Source organism: Aaosphaeria arxii (assembly GCF_010015735.1).
Source record: "Aaosphaeria arxii CBS 175.79 unplaced genomic scaffold BU24scaffold_3, whole genome shotgun sequence".
In the NCBI taxonomy this organism is placed as follows: Eukaryota; Fungi; Ascomycota; class Dothideomycetes; order Pleosporales; genus Aaosphaeria; species Aaosphaeria arxii.
The window spans coordinates 3895682-3909852 of record NW_022983476.1 but is presented as its reverse complement, the minus strand read 5'-3'; the positions used below and the strand labels follow the sequence as shown (position 1 = coordinate 3909852).

The 14171-nt window shown below is 47.5% G+C and overlaps 7 protein-coding genes across 7 annotated transcripts; 3 read left to right on the top strand and 4 right to left on the bottom strand.

Annotated features, from left to right (window-relative positions):
• The first annotated feature begins 790 nt into the window (after positions 1 to 790).
• On the top strand, positions 791 to 2175 carry BU24DRAFT_491241 (uncharacterized protein). Its single transcript, XM_033533773.1, has 2 exons — positions 791 to 1340; positions 1410 to 2175. The coding sequence occupies exons 1-2, from the start codon at positions 1001 to 1003 to the stop codon at positions 2087 to 2089; spliced, it is 1020 nt and encodes a 339-aa protein (XP_033386580.1). The 5' UTR covers positions 791 to 1000; the 3' UTR covers positions 2090 to 2175.
• A 969-nt stretch (positions 2176 to 3144) lies between these two features.
• Positions 3145 to 4658, top strand: BU24DRAFT_432681 (general substrate transporter; the record flags this gene model as incomplete). The annotated part of the gene is made up of 2 exons (XM_033529934.1): positions 3145 to 3876; positions 3924 to 4658. 2 exons carry the CDS (start codon positions 3145 to 3147, stop codon positions 4656 to 4658), a joined length of 1467 nt encoding a protein of 488 aa, XP_033386579.1.
• Positions 4659 to 5353: 695 nt separating this feature from the next.
• BU24DRAFT_479621 (extracellular metalloprotease) lies at positions 5354 to 6412 on the bottom strand (the record flags this gene model as incomplete). Its single annotated transcript, XM_033533086.1, has 3 exons — positions 5700 to 6412; positions 5487 to 5649; positions 5354 to 5438 (listed from the first exon to the last, which is right to left on the bottom strand). The coding sequence occupies exons 1-3, from the start codon at positions 6304 to 6306 to the stop codon at positions 5354 to 5356; spliced, it is 855 nt and encodes a 284-aa protein (XP_033386578.1). The 5' UTR covers positions 6307 to 6412.
• Positions 6413 to 7534: 1122 nt separating this feature from the next.
• BU24DRAFT_479620 (MFS general substrate transporter) lies at positions 7535 to 9194 on the bottom strand (the record flags this gene model as incomplete). Its single annotated transcript, XM_033533085.1, has 6 exons — positions 7535 to 7963; positions 7999 to 8130; positions 8199 to 8413; positions 8472 to 8833; positions 8901 to 8984; positions 9073 to 9194. 6 exons carry the CDS (start codon positions 9192 to 9194, stop codon positions 7535 to 7537), a joined length of 1344 nt encoding a protein of 447 aa, XP_033386577.1.
• A 674-nt stretch (positions 9195 to 9868) lies between these two features.
• Positions 9869 to 10981, bottom strand: BU24DRAFT_408171 (uncharacterized protein; the record flags this gene model as incomplete). The annotated part of the gene is made up of 4 exons (XM_033525846.1): positions 9869 to 10405; positions 10465 to 10671; positions 10716 to 10888; positions 10945 to 10981. 4 exons carry the CDS (start codon positions 10979 to 10981, stop codon positions 9869 to 9871), a joined length of 954 nt encoding a protein of 317 aa, XP_033386576.1.
• A 681-nt stretch (positions 10982 to 11662) lies between these two features.
• On the top strand, positions 11663 to 12085 carry BU24DRAFT_408170 (CMD-domain-containing protein; the record flags this gene model as incomplete). Its single annotated transcript, XM_033525845.1, has 1 exon — positions 11663 to 12085. One exon carries the CDS (start codon positions 11663 to 11665, stop codon positions 12083 to 12085), a length of 423 nt encoding a protein of 140 aa, XP_033386575.1.
• A 149-nt stretch (positions 12086 to 12234) lies between these two features.
• On the bottom strand, positions 12235 to 13969 carry BU24DRAFT_491239 (uncharacterized protein; the record flags this gene model as incomplete). Its single annotated transcript, XM_033533772.1, has 2 exons — positions 12235 to 13213; positions 13278 to 13969. 2 exons carry the CDS (start codon positions 13967 to 13969, stop codon positions 12235 to 12237), a joined length of 1671 nt encoding a protein of 556 aa, XP_033386574.1.
• Between the last annotated feature and the right edge of the window lie 202 nt (positions 13970 to 14171).

The following is a 14171-nucleotide window of genomic DNA, read 5'->3' as shown; positions in this document are numbered from 1 at the left end:
CCCACACCATGCGCATGCAAGATGCTTGATTCGACATACTTGCACGGAGTACATGCACCGGGCATTGGAATATACTCATAATCCACCTGGGGCGCCCCGGGGTTCGCTGCACAACGGTGAAATGAATGCCCATCAGAGATCATCCTTCGATACACTCTTGAAAAAGTCATCCACGATAGGTTCCAGGACGCAAGGCACAATGGTCAACACCAGCGCACAGAGTCAGCCTTTCTTTATTGTCTAAGCCACCCCTGGGGCCAGGACTTTTCCCCTTTGTTGAGGGGAAGAGTTCAGCTAGTCACGTGTCGCATGCAATCCTCATGCTCCAAATCCAATCACAGGCTTCCAAGCCCCAGAATACGAGAGCAGGATGGGGGCGAAACAGAATTGAGGTTGAACAGGCCATCTACCGACACGCTAGTTGATGCTTGCATCGCTTGTGTGAGTGTCTGCCTGTCTTGATTCTTGATTCTGAGTATGCAGTACGGAGTAGAGTATTTTAACTCACATTTTTGCATCATGACCACGCTGACAATACTTAAATGTTTCATGGAGGAGCACAATCCGAATAGTAGCAATCACTAGTATCGTTGATAGGGGAAGACGAAGTCTCCCCAATACATTCACTTCCTGTATCAGAAGTCCGGTCAGCAACTTACATGTAGTTGTTGGTATTATAGATCTTACTTGGAGACAAACGACAAGAATATCCGTTAAACGTCTGTGCTCTGACAGTTTCCTATGCGACCCCTTCCAGGCAAAACATGATAGCTAATATACTATACTTGTGAAGAGAACCGAATTGGGCACGTGTAATTTCGCCTATGCAGACGCGATCCCCCCAGTACAGGATGCCTTATTTCAACGTTGATCGAGGTATATGGTCCAGCCCTGTCCCACATTCTTGGGTTCCCAGGACATCGTCAAAAGTTGGGGCGGAAAAGCCCGCCCACGCCCCTACACGTCGCGCGCAGCGAATTCACACTGATAAACGTGCCTCATGGCATCTCCTACCCCAACGCCCGCATATGCGGAATTCCAGAACTCAAGCCCAGAAGTCCACATGCGAGCAGAACCACCACCGCAAGCACCGCCAGTGGTCCACAAATATGAGGTCGGGCCGGATCACGACTACAACCAACCGCACTATGCACAGGGCTACTATGGACAGGAGAAAGGTGTAGAGGCACAACCGCCAGTGCAACAATCGCCGCCTAAGAAGAGATTTCTAGGCCTTTCTCGAGGAGTAATAATCGCTATTGTCGTTGGTATAATTTTGATCATCGTCGGTGTTGTTGTCGGCGTGGTGCTTGGGACGAGGACCAAAAGTAGTAATAATGGTGAGTGCTGATACAAAAATGGATATAATTATGATTCTACATAGAGCTTCGCTAAAGATCAATGACTAGAGGGCACAAAGCTACCAGCGGAAACCGCTTCCTCAATCGTTTCCTCCCAGACAGCACAGACAGCACGGACAGCACAAGCTACGACTAGCACACCCTCTTCTTCTTCCGCTACTACGACTTCAAGAACATCTTCGGCCTCTAGTAGCGCAACAGCCTCCGTGACGATACTACAGGCCATCTATGCAACAAACGACGTGACTGAAAAAGCCCGAAATTCGCTGCAACAGGGAGCCAATCTCGTTGTGGACATGGATGACAAGGGACCATGGGCAGAACCAGATCCATGGTTTGGGACCAACAAGTGTCTCTCTATCCTTCACCAAGCGGGCACCAGTATTCGTACGTTCGTTGCTTGCGAAGGCGACGGCGTCTTCACTCTGGTACCTGAACGCGTGGGTCCTTTCCCCAATGCGCAGGAGATCACCAGACAAGGCCCGAAGGACAACAATTTTGCGATCGCGAGCATAGTATGGGGAAAGACGGAGTTAAGAGAAGGAGACTTATACGAGAAAGTCTGGGATTTGAAGAAAAATAATACGGCGGTGCCATTCACCAACGACTTCTTTGGAATCGATACTCACTTTGGTAATGGGAAGAGTGGTGTAATCTTCTACACGCAAGACGATTTCAAAACCTTCAGGAGCTTGATTGGCAAGGAGGATGGCAGTACTTCTTGGTAGTTTCAATATCTTTCTTTCCAGATTGTATTGATAGACTTTAAATTTTTATTAATTCGCTAAAACAATCCCACATTTCATCCTTTTCGAAAGTGTACGAACCGCTGTCCTCGACAAAAGGAAAAATGACGATGTTAGCATCTCAACTTGAAGAATTGCGTTACGTAGAGGTAGGTATGGCCCAGCAAAGATTTTATCCGATGAATCGAGCCCGAAGATATATTTCACTGATTTCCAAGGTTCTAGTGGTAGTTCTTGAGATGCGAGATAATCTAGTTTGCTTTGCTCTGCTCTGCGGTGTTCCGCATCCTAGCTCAGAAAACTAATGCTGTATCATCGTCTTTCATTCCATGCCTGCTCTTTGAATCCCAACCCTGCCCAATCTGTTCTCAGTAATCCACAATAAACCTCGTAGATAGTAAATAATTGAACGATCGATTAGACCAGCGAATTAAAGTCGAGTTGCGTTCTGTAAGTTGGGGGAATGTGGATATTAGCTCGTGCCTAAACACCCCCCGCATAAAACCACCTTTCCACTAATCAACAACCCGCGTCCGCCCCATAAATTCCCGCATCAATCATAATGTAGTTTGTTAGACCTTTCGGCCTCCTGAAATCAAAGATGTCGCGAATGCCAAGTAGTCCGAAGCTGGGCGCACACTGGGGCGCCCGAGGATCTCAGCTCGAATCAGGAAGCGAAGCGGAACAACGGCTTTTACGCGTCCCCTTCTCAGTTCTCCTGTGCAACACTCGAAAGCCTGTGTTTCACTCCTCTCTTTGAATACCACGCCTATCGCCCTCCAGATGCAGTGCCCTTTACGACCTCATCACCGCCGAACACCATGTCCTACGCACCCCTCCACTCCTCCGTTGAAGCTGAACCGCTAAATGCGGATGCGCATCTCGGCCGTCGAGACAGCCGTCCAGGCACACGCGAGCAATACAACCTGGATTACGGCAACGAAGATGGAGCCTTCAAGACCAGATCGAGCAACAAGCCATACTATTTCACGGGTCCGACACTCCATACTGCGATCTCTGTTGCAGCAGGCACCGTTATGTGTCTCTTCGGATACGAACAAGGCGTGTTCGGAGGCATCATGGTTGGACCACCTTTCCTGAGGTTCTTCCACGACCCTTCCCCGTCTGTGCTGGGCTTCGTTACCTCCGTCTACGACCTCGGATGTTTTGCTGGTGCAATACTCTCTTCTTTCATCGGCGAGAAACTTGGGAGGAGGTGGATGTTGATCATTTTCACGATCATCATGACGACAGGAATCGTTATACAAACCGCCGCCCAAAACATGCAATGGCTCATTTGGGGGCGCCTGATCGCTGGCATTGGGAATGGTGGGAACACTGCGACGGCGCCCGTGTGGCATGTGGAATGCAGCAAGAGCGAGGAAAAGGGCAGAGCCGTGGTCAAGGAGATGACCGTCAATGTCGGAGGCTTTGTGATGAGTAACGTCATCACGCTCTTCTTCAGCGGATCCAAGTCGGAGTACCAATGGAGATTCCCACTAGGCGTGCAGTTGCTATTCAGCGTGGTTATCTTGACCATGATCTGGATCCTTCCTGAGAGTCCCCGGTGGTTGCTCATGAGGAAAAGAGACGCCGAAGCGAAAATTGTCTTGACTGCTCTTGCTGATAGCGAGCAAGAGGTGCAAGAGGGATTTTCGAAGATTAAGGAATCTGTTCGCATCGAACAGGCTACCAAAGCGTCATGGAAACAAGTCTTTGCGGGCGGGCAAGCCACACGTCGGGTGTCTTTGGGCGTGTTGCTCCAGATGGTAGGTTAAAAACATTAATGTTCGCAATTATTGCTAATTCTTAACAGGCACAACAACTATCTGGAATTAATGTACTATGCTACTACCTTCCACTAGTTTTGCATCGCTCTGTCGGCCTTCCGGAACTGACGTCGCGTGTCATCGCCACTATCAACGCTGTCTGCTTCATGTCTGCTACCTGGACCTCGATCACGATCATCGAGCGCGTTGGACGCCGTCCATTGCTTATGGTATCCGCCGCATGCATGTCAGTAGCCTTCGTGGGAATCGCGGTATCTGTCGGTATTGGACAGGCAAACCCGGCATCGCATCTCGTCCCCGGCATTGTCGCAACCGTCTTCATGTTCCTTTACTTCATCGCCTTCAGCTTTGGCTGGATCTCCGTTCCGTGGCTTTACCCTGCCGAGATCAACTCATTGTCGATGCGGTCTAAGGGTGCGTCGCTGGCTACCGCTTCCGACTGGCTTTTCAACTTCGTAGTTGTTCAGACCACGCCGCTTGGGATCCACCACCTAGGATGGTTCTTGTACCTCATTTACGCCGTGTTGAACGCTTTGTTCGTTCCTTTCGTGTATCTCTTCGTCGTGGAAACGGCGGGTAAGAGTCTCGAACAGATCGATCGCTGGTTTGCAAGCCATCCCGGTTGGCGAGTCGACAAGACGACAGATACCGACGGCGGTGTCCTCCCGGTCAGCGGACGTACCAAGACTGATGAAGATCAACAAAGAATGCTCAAAGCCTTTGGAATAGAGAGTGATGAGGAGGATTATGATAGCGACTGAACGAGGTCACCACGATTCCAGATTATTTAGACCGCAATATACCCATAGACAGCACTATGAATACACACCACTTGTTTCTCCCCTCTTTAAATAGTTTGTCACGTCCCAGTTGAATTATGTCATATGGCGCCTCCAATGCACATACAAGGTCAGGGTACTTGGCCTTGAATGAAAGATCATTTCTCTCTTCCCAGATATAAATTGCAGTGCGATGAAAACCTGAATGGTATTCGGTCTTGCGCGAGACCTTTTCAGGTAGACCTATCCTGCAAGCAATTGAGAGGGCGATAAATCCATTCCTATCTCAGCCATCACAAAATGTCGAAAGCTGGCTCCCAACCAACGGGAGGCGCGAAACATTATTCCTCGCAGGATTGCTTGATATAAGCAGGCTACGTGAAGGAGCGGGTGTCTCTAATCCTTAATCCCCCCTCGAAGGATTCAATACAAGTCGCCTGATCGATGTCGAAAATTGGTCTGGGTTTCTCTGTGTGGGACTTCAAATCACTGATGATGTGCATGCTTGCTCAAATAATGATGATATGCAAATTGATATTCATAACAACATCAAATACCGAAAACCCTAACAATAATAGAGAACATGGACCTCATAATCCAAATACAGCCGCTACTAGATGCAAATATGCTCCTTCAAAATCGCCTACGCCTTATCATCAATGCCATGGGAAGAAAAATCATAGCTGGAACTGAGCACGGAATTGATCCCAGTAGTTGTAAATGCGGGTCTCTTGACCCTTGGTGAAGCCAGTGAAGCAGGCGCTGTACAATGGTTAGTAGGGTCTTGTATCATGGCGGTGGGGTACGTACTCGTCGGAGTAATCCATGTAGTTGGTGACAGGGTCCTTTCCAGGATCGTTGGGGCAGGTATCCCTCTCGAGCTCGCATCCAAATGCGGCTTCGGCCTCAGCAGGGGTGTCGTCGATGAAGTCGCCATTGCCTCCGCAAGTATCGCCCTCGAAAGTGTGGTAAACTTTCACACGTTAGCATAGGCTCTCAAATGAGGGGGCTGGAGATACTTACGACCAAGCCAGTGGCCAACCTCATGGGTGGCAGTGTGGCCGATGTTGTATTCTGGCAGAGCGCCTCCAGGAACTGAGCCAGATAAGATGACTACACCGTCGAGGGTGAAAGCCTGAGATCCCTGGGGAGCGTTTTCTGGGAAGTATGCGTATCCCAGATACTGTGTTCCGGGGATGAAGTATACATTCAAATCAGCATATGTGCCCTTTCGGAGCTGGCGTTTCATAGCCAGTTCTCCTTGATCATTTGCCCACTGGGTGTTGATGGTCCAGTCCGCTCCAGCCTGCTTGAACTGGATGTTATGGGGAGCATATGCATCATTGAGAACACTGAGCTGAGCATCCAGTGTCTCCTGGGCGAGGTAACCGCCGTTGACGTTCCTCGCGCTGGCTATGACGTGCCAGTATACATTGATGGTGATGCTTTCGACGGCAGCAACAGAAGCCAGTCGTGATGAGTTTCCCGCCTGCAACTGCGCTTGCTCGTCCAAAAGAAGGTTCTGAGCAAGGAGAGTTTGTTCCCCTGAGGGCGAAGGTGTACCACAGTTACGCTTCGCAGCCACAGTGGAGGCGGCTAGCAATGAGAAAATGATTGTCTTGAACTGCATAGTGGCGGTTGTGAATTGGAAGAAAGTAGTAATGACTGTTTAAATACGACTGTTTGTAGGCGGTCGTTTGTACGCTGGCAGTGCAATGATCGTTGCGATGTCGATGCTGTGTATGCGTGCACATCTCTGACTTAAATACATCATGAGTCGACGATGACTCCCATCGAACATATCCATGCTTTGGAAATGAAGCCATTGCGCATTGTGTTCCCATAAGCTATTACGCCCATAATCGGTCCTGCCATAGCCAACCTGCCTAATCCGGCACGCAACCGAAGCTGGCAAATATTAGGCGTTGCTATCGCCAAATCCGAATTCCTGGTTGATAATCCGTTTACCTTCTCGTTTGTCTCTAGGTATCAGGATCCTGGCTCCATGTCCTCAATGCCGAGTATCGGACATTTTTCCACGCCAGGTGTAGAGTTTGTCCGAGCCTCGGTATGATATGAGGGACTAGAACTGAGGGTAATGAGTTCTGGATTCTGATGTTGTCATTGCGATCGTCACTGGTAGTTCATTAAAAGACTACATTGAGCAAGCTGTATGCAACTGCAATAAATTTATTTTGTCCAGCGTAGTAAATTGAGTTAAAAGCAAAAAGTAGCGCAAGCTTAACAGCAATAAAATGTGAATGTTCGGAGCGCCCAGCAACGCCCAGACGGCAATGATGGCCGAAACGGGAATGTCAAAATATAATGTACCAGGTATACACGCTAAAAACTTCTCTCCTGAGTTCATGGCTATGATAACTGCGCGGAATCAATTTTGTTATGCTGATGGGCTTTCCATTCGATAACGCCTTCATCAATGCAAATATCATTGTCTACTTGCAAGTTGCAAATACACCTCAAGATCCGGCGTTCGCCTATTGATGCCGTGCATAGGCTCGTCGGAGCTCTGGCTTATTCTCTTCTGGGACATTTTTCATGATTCGTGTTCCTTCACGAGATGTCCATAGCTGACACGTATGCTCTCGTATTTAGTCTTGACTACAAAGCAGTCCTGTTGCACCAATAGAAAAAGCATAGTCACGTAGAACGAAGCCGTTGAAGGTTGGTAATTATAGTCGAGCGAAAATAATAATGATTCATTTCCGTCGAAGTAATGCTTGATTCTCAAAGTAGTACGTATGACTATCTAGTTGATAAAATATACTTCTTTTGAACTGCACTGGCCTGCCTGAATACATTCTGCTGTATGTGTTCGTCATATAACCTGCAATTCAATCTCACAAGGTATATAGATTAGGACGGACCCCAGTACCCTCAAAGCTAGCGAGTAACTTTCGGTTATCCCTTGCGAGAGTGAACCGCATAACCATGCAACCTACAATACTTGCCACTGAGAATCCAATCATCAAGAGCATGGCCATTACATATCTCGGTTCGTCCCCAGGGGAAAAGAAATATGGGCTCCAGATATTGCCCAATTGGCTCATGAGATTTATAATCGCGCCTGCAATTGCCCGTTTCTCTGGAGTTTGACTGACCGATGAAGATGCCCAGCTGTACACGATCGAATTGGCTGCGAAACATCCAGAGATGTACAGAAATGAGGCAAAATATCGAGCGCCATTGTTCAAGACAGAGACGTTGATGATGAACCCTACCGCTGCAACGCCCATTGGGATGCTGATATGGAGGCTTCGGTCTCCCCTCTTGTCGCTCGACCAAGCGACAAGGATGAGATGACTGCACCGATTAAATATGGAGGCGCAGTGCAAAGTAACGTGATAGTTCGGGTGCCGAGACCAAATCCCTTGACAATTGTTGGGTAAAAGTTATTGAAACCATACGCTGTGTGGTTTGCGCAGAGGATGAAGGCCTATTTTGATCAGCATGACGCGCAGAACTTGAAGAAAGCACCGATTGACGGCTGTTGTTGTTACTTACAAATACCCAGACACGCCAGTCAATAACTGCAAGCTTGAGGCCATACCATACTGACCTATTAGAGTCTTGGTTGGAAACCTGATCTCTCGCAATTCGATCAATCGCGACCTTGCGCTCATCGTTGGTTAAGAGCCACTTTGTTGAGCCCGTCTTGGATTGCGGGAAGTCTGGTAGAATGAAAAAGGCGATCAAACCGAAAGCAAAACTTGCAGCGCCTACTAATGAGTTAGTGATTATTGCTTTTCGTCGTCGTGCTCACTGTTCTTCACAAACCTTCGATGATGAAAAGCCAACGCCACCCAGCTAGACCGTGAACGCTAGACAAACCCGCAAATATCCCGGCTGCCAACAGGCCTGAGAAGGCAGTAGCTAATACCAGTCCAGAATACAAGATAGCAATGCGAAGTGCAAGTTCCTTCTTCGTATACCAGCAAGATAGAATATAATAAGCACCGGGGAAGAAGGGTGCTTCAGTAATTCCAAGTACAAATCGCACGGCGACCAGACCCTTAAAGTTATGAACGCCAGCTACAGAAGCTGACACACAAGACCAAAGGCATACCCAAGTTGGTATAAAGAGGGATGGGCGAACGCGAGTAAGAATCATATTACTCGGAAGTTGCATAAGCATATATCTGCGCCGGTATGAGTTGAATGAACTATAGAACGGACGAAGACAGACTTGAAATGGTATCGACATACCCAACGTTTAATATTGAAACGGCGATATTGAACTCGTTTCCCTTCAATCCCAGATCGCGTTCAAAACTGTCCAGCTTGGCTTGACTATCTCTCTGGTTAGCAAGCAGAACAGCTTTTGTAAGAATGCTGAAAGATCAAGAGGTGATGTTGACGTAGAAAGGAGTGGACTCACGCTATGTTGTTACGGTCAAGATAATTGAAAAGATAAAGCACCCAAACCATAGGCATGAGGGTCAAATCGAGCTTGCGACGTAGCGATCTCTCATGGCGAAGGTAATCTCCATCGATTATCATATGCTGTTGACCACACTCTTGCAGCTCGGGCAATATCCCATCTTCGTGTTTTTGCTGCACCATTTCAAGGTGCTCGGTCATAGTATTCTTGGTATCGGTCTCGGTCGTCATGTTTTGTAAAATTAACAAGGTAAATATTCAGTGTAGATGACACTGTACTGCCCTGACAATAATGACCTGGAGGGGTTGGGATCCTTATAGTGAAACGGCTTCATCGCAATCCTATCTATTCGAACCCTCAAAGCTTCCCTCTGATCAGTACGTATGCACAATATCTCGCCATTATCTGGGGTCCGGGGTAAGCTAGCGGGAAGCTTTGGGGTTGGGCAAAGTCGGCATTTGCCCCATTCTCCACAGCCTGCAACACGGCTAGTGCACTCATATTTTGGGGTTCTAATTGGAGAACTATTCCACATTTATCTTGGGGCGTATATCAGTGACTCAACATGGTTTTTTTTGGCACATGAATGAGTGAAACATTATTGCAGAGGCATCAATGGGCAAACGGGGTTTCAAGGTATTAACAGATGGTCTCGATAGCCGTAATGGATTTCCCGGGGATCGTCAATTTCACAAACTTGCATCAAGGAACATGTAATTTGTGAGGGACAACTTGCGATGCTAATTTCTGTATTATGCACAATACACAATTGTCGACACAATGTCGACAATAGCTAAGGGTCCTGTCCTCCCAACCACTTATAGATTATCTTTGAGTCCTTACCCTGGAAATCCGCCTTAGTTGCTGCGTCCCGGTAGGCATCGAGCATAGGCTTGCCGAGAATCATCGTAGCCTCCAAATCTTCACCAGCCTTGACAGCCAATTCCAAAACACCAAGGCAGAGTTCCAACGAAAATCCACCAACATATCCATTACTAGCCGCATTCTTTGGCGTCAGACCAGGAACTGGATTGTTTGTCTTGGAATTGAAGTTCATGCCTGAGCTAGCATTGAGGACTTCATTAAGCTTCCTTGCATCCAATCCTCCTCGAATGCCGATGTTGAACGTCTCTGCAGTAGCCAAGGCCGTGAGAGAAGAGAGGTAATTATTCAACAATTTGGACTTCAGGCCAGAGCCGAGATCTCCACAGTGGAAGATGCTACTTTCCTTCGCCATAAGCTTGCATATCTCAAGCACTCGTGGAAAGATTTCGTCTGGCGCTCCTACCATGAACGATAAGTTTCCATTTTCCGCTCCCATTTGACCTCCCTAACGGGTGAAACAAGATTAGCTAGTGGCTATTACAGCGGGTCTTGGGGATAATGTACCGAGCATGGGGCGTCAACAAAATCTCCAAATCCTTCAGTGATGACTCGTTTCGCGATGCGAGCGGACACTTGGGCGTCAATTGTACTCAACTCTAGGTACAGCTTACGCTGACCTGAAGCCTTCGAAGCTGCGAGCAGACCCACGTCCTCCTTCTCAAATACAGCTTGAACGTGTCTCGCTTGCGGAACGGACGTCATAATGATATCCTATTTTTGTTAGCAAAGGTAAGTCTAACGCATGTCATACTCACAGCTTGTTCAGCGACCTCTCGAGGACAAGAGGCAGCAAGAACTTTAGATCCTGGGTGCTCATTTATGAAGCGCTCCATGGCATCTGGGTTTACATCGTAAATCACCAGAGGCGATGCCGGATCAATCTTCAGTCGGATGTTTTTAGCCATTCCGTGGCCCATTTGGCCGAGACCTGTAGCATCAGGTCAGTAATTTCAAGACTAACTTTTGATAGATTGCGTTGATTACCGATAAATCCATATGAAACAATTGGTAGACTACCCATTTTGGATGAGATACTTGCGGAGTCTGGAAAGATGGTTTTGATTTATTCGTCGGTCCAAAGGGATAGGAAAGGTTGATTGAGGGTCAGTATACGTTTTTATCGTTCAGCTAATTGGGGTGCATCTGAATTGCCTAGATCTCCGCGTTGCACACGAAAGGAAGATACAGGAACAGAATTTCGAAAGACACCGGCTTATGATTGCTCCAATTATCAATATTAGAAGTGTTTCACTTCGCGCGAGGTTGGAAGAAGAATGATGTCCATTATCTCTTTGAAAATAATGCCAATTGGTGGAGCATAGCTGGTACTGTTACGTCTATTACCCGGTCGAATTCTTGATAAAGTCAAGGCCTCCATTCCCCAGAAAATGGAGAAGTTGGGGTTTGCGATGATGATACTGGAATTATGCTACCCCGTAGGTCTAGTCTCTCCCCAATCAGCTCGTGGGGTACCCCATCATCCTAGTGGGAGGTTATAGTAGCTCTTGGAGATTGGAAAATTACATATTTCTAGTATTTGGCCGTGAAGCATTAAAGCGTGGTATTGCTGCTGTACTAAGAATTCCGACAACATTCTCATCAACTTTTCTTCACTACCCCTTATTCCGTCAAATTTTCGCGTGGCTACACACCTTTCGAGATCACTGCTCGACCCCAACGCAAACGAGGAATTCACACAACAATGGCTTCTAAGCGCGAAGAACTCCAGAAAGGCCTTTACGAGGTCGGCATGCCTATTCGCCGCGCCGTTCTGAGTGACGCATATGTCGACAATGCGCTTAAGAACGGTGGTACAGAGTTTGCCAAAGCAATGCAAGAATTTACCACTGCCTTCTGCTGGGGTGCCGTATGGGACCGTCCGGGATTAGATCGCAAGCAACGGTCTATTGTCAATATCGCTATGCTTGCCGCTACAAGCAAGATCCACGAACTTGCCATCCACGTTCGTGGGGCCGTAAACAACGGCGTCTCCGCGACCGAAATTCGAGAAATTCTTGTGCAAGTCTGCATTTACATGGGAGTTCCTGCTGGCATGGAGGCATTCAAGGCTTCCGAGCAGGTGCTGGTGAAGATGGCTGAGGAAGGTGCAACAATCAAACCATAAGAGTCGCTGAGGACCATTGGGTAGTTTTAGGTTGAATATAGCATGTATTTCCATGGAGCTATTCTAGCCACGAGATTGGGTGTCTGCGGACATATGGAACTTTGGGTGGGACTAGGATCATACAAATATCAGATAGTAGATAATAAAATCTATTGAGTCTGATGCATTTCTGAAAGAGTTTCCGCATATGATCTTAAAACACGCGCCATTCGTGGTACTATTTTCCATACCGTAGTTTCTCCAGTATCGATCAGCTCAGCGAATCGATATAGAATCATAATATAGTTTGGAGGCGCAGAGGTCTGGGTAGTTGGGTGTGAAGATGACTCTGCGAGCATTTGCTGAACCATGCTCACAACCTCTCTCTCTTTGCTTGAGACTTCAGTTGCGTCCTTCACTGTCTGAAGCCATTTGGATAGGAAGAGAGCACATTCGAAATAGCTGAGTGCATGTTGAACGCTCCATACCCAGAACTTTGTCTTCGATACAAGCCTGAACCCCATTTGTGAAGGGATGTGGAGAGATTGGCAAGCCTGAAATGCTGCTGTTGTGATTTGATCTGATCTAAGTGGATGCCCGGCTGATTTAATTCGTGATACTATCTGCTCTTCGGAACAGAATGTAAAGTATTTACGAACTTCGCAGAAATCCGTGGACAGGCGAACATGCGTGAGCCGGAACAAAGCTGTACAATTGAATAGGATTGGGCTGGCCTGGAAATCGAACGAACGAGAGGCTTCCGGTTCATTCTCCCACATTATCTTCCAGCGTTCGAGAGCTGTGAAAATCTGGAGCCGATATTCGGTGTGATCGTCAAAGCTGGTTGATAATTTCTGCAAGAAGCAAGCCTTTTGCAATATGTGTAAGATGACAACGTGACACCCGAAGGGGCCAATGTCTGAAGGAATAGGGAGATAAGGGTCGGATAATGTCTTGAAAAGATCTTCTGTTGATTTCCAGGGCTTTTGGGGAAAGGACTTAAATAGTTGATTCCATTCTTGTTCTGAGGCCGCGGTCCAGAGCGCCTCGGATGATGGCATCCCATACTGTTCTTCAATCTTGATAGGTGGCATCAAGTCGTATGCAATTGCAATGAGATTCAGAACAGTTAGTATGCAATACGTTACTCTGAGATAGACTATGTCAGCGCTCAATTTTGTTTGGACCGCGATGCCGAGGTCGTTGATCTTACCTTCTCAGTGCTTCCATTTCACGCCAATCCTTCCAAGTAGGCTCCTCGGTGGATGTCAATCTCCCACAAAGACTCCATTCACGACCTAGAGTGAGACAAATCCTACTATATAGAGGAAACTCCAAGCAGAGGTCGTCACGCTCTCCGGCCCATGCAGCATATGCTATTAAGGGCATCATTGTTTGCAGCGCAGTGAGGCCAGAGTTTCCCGAAGGGAAAAGCTTGATAGCTTGGGCATAAAGATCCTGGCTTATGCAATACTCCAGATTGTATACAGCTCCATTTGCACAGATCGCGAGCACCAGAGCGAAAGGAGATTCATTGGGAGACCAGGTTGGCTCATGGAGGAATGGCTGGTGGCGATGAAAGCTCCGGAAATATCGTTTAATGAAACCACATAGTAGCTTCCGTGATGGAAGGGCATATGAACTCGACTTGGATATTTCGTCTTGCATGCTCTGGTAATATGCCTCGGTCATCGCCTTTTCGTCATGATCTGTGAATCCAGATCCTGGTGTAGAGACTATATCACTATAGACAATCCCATCGGGCGAGAAAGCCTTCTGGTTGCTCTCATGACTTGGGAAATTTGCTTGCGTTGCATTCTGGGCGGCTGAGTTGAAATCTCTGGGTGATGGGATATGCTCCTGGAAAATCCCATTGTCGACTGACTCGAAACTATGCAGAGCCATTTGAGAAATGTTAGGCCAAGACTGTACATCGTTCCCTAAGCCAGATTGAATGAGACCACTATGGTGAGGGTCTTGATTGTCAAAGCCGATCACCATTGAATCACCTAACCAACTATCCAAGTCGGCTATCCTGGGAGATATTGGCAATTGGTTTGGAAGCGATGATGGAGCTGTATCATCTAGCCCTGTAGAAGCATGTACA

Bases quoted from the DNA above. Each gene is read 5' to 3' on its own strand.
- BU24DRAFT_491241 (XM_033533773.1), top strand. From the start codon at position 1,001: ATGGCATCTCCTACCCCAACGCCCGCATATGCGGAATTCCAGAACTCA. The intron at 1,341-1,409 runs GTGAGTGCTGAT...ATCAATGACTAG, and splicing joins GACCAAAAGTAGTAATAATG to AGGGCACAAAGCTACCAGCG.